Source organism: Sinocyclocheilus rhinocerous, unplaced genomic scaffold (genome assembly GCF_001515625.1).
Source record: "Sinocyclocheilus rhinocerous isolate Xijiao unplaced genomic scaffold, SAMN03320098_v1.1 scaffold6, whole genome shotgun sequence".
Classification (NCBI taxonomy): domain Eukaryota; kingdom Metazoa; phylum Chordata; class Actinopteri; order Cypriniformes; family Cyprinidae; genus Sinocyclocheilus; species Sinocyclocheilus rhinocerous.
This window is the reverse complement of record NW_015661999.1, coordinates 477,982-484,170: the sequence shown is the minus strand read 5'-3', so window position 1 is coordinate 484,170 and position 6,189 is coordinate 477,982. Positions and strand designations below refer to the sequence as shown.

At 39.6% G+C, this 6,189-nt stretch overlaps 1 protein-coding gene and 1 pseudogene across 1 annotated transcript; one reads left to right on the top strand and one right to left on the bottom strand.

Annotated features, from left to right (window-relative positions):
• Positions 1-593: 593 nt before the first annotated feature.
• Positions 594-2,910, bottom strand: LOC107727180 (cysteine desulfurase, mitochondrial-like; the record flags this gene model as incomplete). Its single annotated transcript, XM_016536965.1, has 8 exons — positions 2,603-2,910; positions 2,135-2,211; positions 1,884-2,000; positions 1,639-1,722; positions 1,300-1,452; positions 986-1,079; positions 767-901; positions 594-693 (listed from the first exon to the last, which is right to left on the bottom strand). Coding segments are annotated over exons 1-8 (869 nt in total), but the record flags the coding sequence as incomplete, so codon positions are not given.
• A 1,064-nt stretch (positions 2,911-3,974) lies between these two features.
• LOC107727183 (pyruvate dehydrogenase [acetyl-transferring]-phosphatase 1, mitochondrial-like) lies at positions 3,975-6,128 on the top strand (annotated as a pseudogene).
• Positions 6,129-6,189: the final 61 nt, after the last annotated feature.

Genomic DNA, 6,189 nt, shown 5'->3' with positions numbered 1-6,189 from the left:
AGCTTTAAAACAACGTGAGAACTTTTAGAAGCAGATCTGTGAAATGTAAAAAAAAAAAGTCTGGAAAAGTGCGTTTAGAATATTCAGATCGGCTCTAATAGACTTAAAGGTATACAATTCCATATATTAAAATTCGTTATATTTGTATTTATTGAAAATTAATCGTTTGGTGTCTTGAGAGCCTTTAGTAACAGCTGCACTTGCGTGCAGTCAGTTTGTTGTTGCCACTACACAGTATGGCTGAACTGTATATAATGAGAACTGTATATATGATTCAGTTGTTTATGTTTAGCCTATGTCCTTAGCACAAAAAAATCTTGATTGCTTACATTGGTTTGATTGTTTTGTTTTACTCATGTCACATAAAACATTTACAGATTCAGATTCCATCCATAGCTTCTCCTGGCATACATGTCTCCAACTTCAGTGCACCACTTTAGACATCAGTGGTCAATACAGAGATGGAAAGCAGCAATACAGGGATATTTGACTCTGAATAGAACCACTGCATTGCACACAATCTGCACAGATCCACCAATGATTCTAAACCCCAGAAGAAAATACAATTCCAAAGCAAAACAGATGTCACTCACAGCGCTTGATTGAAGTGGGCCATTGTTGTGCCACCCCCTCCGTTCTGCAAAGGCTCAATACGAACTCTGGGTCTCCTCCTCACGTACAAAGCCCCAACTCCTTAAAACACAACCACTCATTAATATATTTTGGATAATGTGACCGTTGCGCATTTAAATGTACAATATGCTACCTTTGGGCCCGTAGATCTTATGGCCGCTGATGGACATCAGATCCACTTTCCATTCACTGACATTAATGGGGATCTTTCCAACAGCCTGAGCAGCATCAGTGTGGAAGAACACATTTTTGGACCTACACAGATGACCTGAAATCAAAAACATTATTGATATAGATGATATGAAGATTGACAGGTACACGTTTAGAGAATGATGTTGATAGTAAGAGTTACCTATTTCTTTGATTGGTTGTTTGACACCAATCTCATTGTTGATAGTCATTATGGACACCAAACTGGTATCAGGACGGATTGTTTCCTCTAATTGCTAAGAAAGCAAAATATAAGGTATATTTAAAATACAGTAAATTTGCAAAAGTACAATAAAAAACATTGTTTAAAAAAAAACAAAAAGATGAATTTTTCACATGTTTTTTTTCTGTGCCAGTATCAGCCACCAACAGGACTGCAATCTATCCGAGCATGTAATTATTTTTGCTACTCTGGTTGGTGCTGAAATTGGAAGTTTCCTCTTTCAGAAAGCTTACCTTCAAATCAATCAGTCCATTATTTTTCACAGGTAAGTATGTTACATCAAAACCCTCTGCCTCCATAATTCGGCAGGAGTCCAGCACACACTTGTGTTCGGTCTGCGTGGTAATAATGTGGTTTTTCTTAGCCTTATAAAACCGAGCCACACCCTTTGAAAATGGAAAAAAAGACAAGATATAAAAGAACAACCAAAACATTTGTAGTTGTTTTTAACGACTAGTGCAGCGCAGCCTATATAAACTTCACCTCTTTGTTTATTTTAGAATATGACAAGTCATTTGTGTCCCAGCGTCCCACTTTCTCCTAATCTTACCTCACAGTAATGACATTCTTACTTTGATTGACATATTGTTGGACTCAGTCGCACCACTGGTGAACACAATCTCCCTCGGGTCGGCACCAATAAGATCTGCTACTTGCTGAAGAGGAAATACCATTTGTGTTACCATAAACAGTGCATTTTTGGCTTAACCAAAATATTATGCTTCAATACTCAGAAATACAACTCTCAGCTATCTAAATCCAGAGAAAATGTTCTTGCTTCTTTAATGAAAATATTCAGGTTAGAATAAAGACTTACTTTTCTCGCTTTTTCCATTGCACTCTCGCTCTCCCATCCATAAGCGTGAGTCCTGGAATGTGGGTTCCCGTAGTAATTGACTTGATAGGGGAGCATGGCATCCAAAACCCTTGGGTCCTGGAACATTGTTCAATGAAAACAATGGCATGTAAACATCCCAGAAATGTAATTCAGAAATGTTCACGAGTCTGATTAGATAAATTAATCTAGATGGCAGGAATAGAATTAGGATGACAATGGCAGATGGGTACCATGGGTGTGGTGGCCTGAAAGTCCATATACAGCGGCCTCAGTTCATCCTTTTCCAGTTCCCTACTTTTGATCAACTCTGTGGAGAAACACAGACATGTTTATCAACACTGAAAGTTATAGTGACTGGAATAAATACAGCCATATTATAAAGCCAAGCATGTATTTACATGTCAGCTTGCTAGTATCTGTATTAGCACAGCCTTCTACAGTAACTTACACAAGCTCAATTCAGCTGCGTCACTGTTAGTCTCTAGACCAGGGGTGCCCAACCCCTGCTCCTGGCGATCGACTGTCCTGCAAAGTTTAGCTCCAACTCTAATCAAAGACACCTGCCTTTAATTTTTAAGTGATCCTGAAGACCCTAATTAGTTGCTTTGGGTGTGTTTGATTAGGGTTGGAGCTGAACTTTGCAGGACAGTTGGGCACCCCTGCTCTAGACTAGAGAAATAGATTTAGTAATGCTGTACCTTTCTGCCTCTGCACAGTGTTGACGGCGCTTTGAGCGAAGCTCAGTCGAGGATTGGAGATCCCACACATGGAGCCCAGAAGTTTTCTCGATAAAGTCCTGTTCATCATGTTTATGCAATTACAGTGTTCTCAACATAAACAATGACAGAAATAATAAAAAATAGCTTCTTATAAAGCCTTCGTCAACCAATAAACGCGTCAGATAAATAAATGTATTATTCGGGCAACTTCAGAAACAACAACATGCCCACTAAGTTCATATAACAGCGTGTCATCAGCCCTCAAAACACTCGGCAACGCTTACACAAGACGCACATACCGCGGGGGCGGGACGCCTGTTATTATAATTCTCATTGGTTATCTGAGTCTCTTGTGGGCGGGTTTTTGTGACGTTTACGGAGTTTATTGGTTGAAACCTAAACCTCCCTGTTTCTTTTACCGGAAATTGTGAATATGAACCAATACAATGCTGCCCTAAAAGTTAGTTTCTCCGTCCTTGGAAATATAAATATCCAGTACATTTGGAGAAAATCGGCAGCGTTTAATGAAAGACATCTTTAGTTTTAAGTCTTTGGTTTATATATATTCCCACAAATCGTGATGGGAAATCCAAATCATTTCCGCCAATCGGTTCTTTTGAAGAGTTCATTTCAAAGAACCTATTCGGTTGTTGCCTGCGTCATTACGTAATTACGTCATCAACGCGCTAATAAAATCACATGAAGCTACATAGTAACGCAAAATCATAATTATAACGAAACGTCGAAATTATGACATTAAAAACAATCATTGCATAAAAATCGAACATATTCCAAGATGAAAAGTCACAATTTTGACAAAAAATCATTTACATCAATGTCATAAAGATGACGTTTTGTCATAATCTCGACTTTTTATGTCATAATTATGACATTTGTGTTTTTTAGGGTTCGGCTTCCATAAGTTTTACTTTTCTACTATTGAAATTAATTTTCGCTGTGCAAGGTAGGCGCGCTCCCGCGCAGCTAAGAATATACATAGAATGGACTTTCTCATTCCTTGAGCTTAGCTTTAAAACAACGTGAGAACTTTTAGAAGCAGATCTGTGAAATGTAAAAAAAAAAAGTCTGGAAAAGTGCGTTTAGAATATTCAGATCGGCTCTAATAGACTTAAAGGTATACAATTCCATATATTAAAATTCGTTATATTTGTATTTATTGAAAATTAATCGTTTGGTGTCTTGAGAGCCTTTAGTAACAGCTGCACTTGCGTGCAGTCAGTTTGTTGTTGCCACTACACAGTATGGCTGAACTGTATATAATGAGAACTGTATATATGATTCAGTTGTTTATGTTTAGCCTATGTCCTTAGCACAAAAAAATCTTGATTGCTTACATTGGTTTGATTGTTTTGTTTTACTCATGTCACATAAAACATTTACAGATTCAGATTCCATCCATAGCTTCTCCTGGCATACATGTCTCCAACTTCAGTGCACCACTTTAGACATCAGTGGTCAATACAGAGATGGAAAGCAGCAATACAGGGATATTTGACTCTGAATAGAACCACTGCATTGCACACAATCTGCACAGATCCACCAATGATTCTAAACCCCAGAAGAAAATACAATTCCAAAGCAAAACAGATGTCACTCACAGCGCTTGATTGAAGTGGGCCATTGTTGTGCCAAATTCTGACCCCCGCCAGATTATTACCCCCTAGTATTGGTAGGTTTAGGGTTAGGTGTGGGGGAGGGGTTAGGATTAGGGGTAGGGTTAGGATTAGGCAATCAGATATCGATTTCAACCAGGGGGTAAAAATTTGGCAGGGGGTCGAAAATGGGAACAACACCTGTCCAGCACTTCTTTTTTTCCACTTCAAGCAATAAACCATGTTTCGAAGTCTAATGAATATAGTTTAAAACCAAATGGTTATGGACGGTATGAGTCAATAAAAGGGTTTGATAGTAATATCCTACCATCAAACTCCCCAAGTGAAGACCGACGGAGTGCTGCAATGTCTTCAGAGCCGTGGCATGCTGTTCAGTGTTTGATGGCCATGCAGGGTCTGTTAGTGAACGCCTCTTTTACTACATATCTGTCTCTACTTCCACTGAAGACTTTAACAGAGATAGAGGAGGCTGTGGAGAGTGAACAGCCTGTGCTTCCATTCCAGTGCTACAATGGCACAAGCATCCCAATGACTTTGTTAGCACAGATGCTGGTAAACTATACTTCAATAGCCTGAGGACATACTGGCAGGAGAGGATAGATCTGCACAAGGATGATGACAATGATATACAAACAGCATTAAGAAACTTTCAAAAGATTGGATAACGATATTTCCTTGGAGGCCCAGGTGGACTTTGGGGTTCCTTTTGCTCATTTCACACCTCTCAGAGTGGCTCTGTCTGGATGCACGGTTTGTGTGGTTCACGTGGACCGAAAAGATCTTCATGTGGCCAATAATATGGGTGACAGCAGAGCAGTTCTCGGGGTCCAAGGGGATGATGGGAGGTGGTCAGCTCTCACTATTACCAACGACCACAATGCCCACAACCCAGACGAGATACAACGGGTTATTTTGGAGCATTCTGCTTCTGAGCGGAAGACAGTGGTGAAACATGACAGGTTATTGGGCCTGTTGATTCCTTTCAGGGCTTTTGGAGACATGAAATTTAAGCGGAGCAGTGTGCTCTTGAATCGCATCTACGAGGCACGTCCAGAGCTGCTGATCGGAAACGAAAATACCACACACCACCAATGCACTAATTCCGAGCACCAGAGCACTAACATACTTGGCCACATGTCACGTCACCTTATAGCAGATCCAGAAACTACATATCACAAGTTGCGACCACAGGACAAATTCTTGATTCTAGCTACTGATGGACTCTGGGAACTGTTGCACAGAGACTGCTGTGCAGGTCTTAAGGGAACATCTGTCTGACATCCAGTGGAAGAAACCAGTTTCTGGACTGGGTTTTACAGTTGGACAGATGCATAGACTGCTGCAAGGAGGAAGGGTAGAGCTCTTTCTGCTCTGGAGGATGAGAACAGTGATACTCATCTGATCAGTCATGCTCTGGGCAGCGATGGCTGCTCCACTGAACCCAAGCCAAAATGCTCAGTCTGCCACAGGATTTGGCAAGGATGTACAAAGATGACATAATTATAGTCATTCACTTCAATAGTTAATCTACTTGAAGCAGATATGAAATCTTTTGTATTTTTTGAGTATAATAATTTAAGACATTTTGTGCACATTACACATCAAATAACGATTATTAGAATAATCTGAAGTTTAATTTATACTCATTGATATGGTGGCTTCTCCCATTTATTGTAAAGTTTATTTTTTAGTTGAAATTCAAGAGTCAAAATGTTTTTGATATTTACACAAGAGGTTACTCTACAAAAAATAACTAAATAAACTGCAAGTTTCAAAACTAACTCCCCAGTTTAAGGAGTACTTTCTCTTTCTCAAATGGCCAGATTTGTGAAGACACGAGTCTCCTCAACACACTCCTTAACATGCGCCATTGTCGTATGCAATCGAAGAGCAATACTGCTAAGTAATCAAAACTTGGCAATTCTTTTAAAA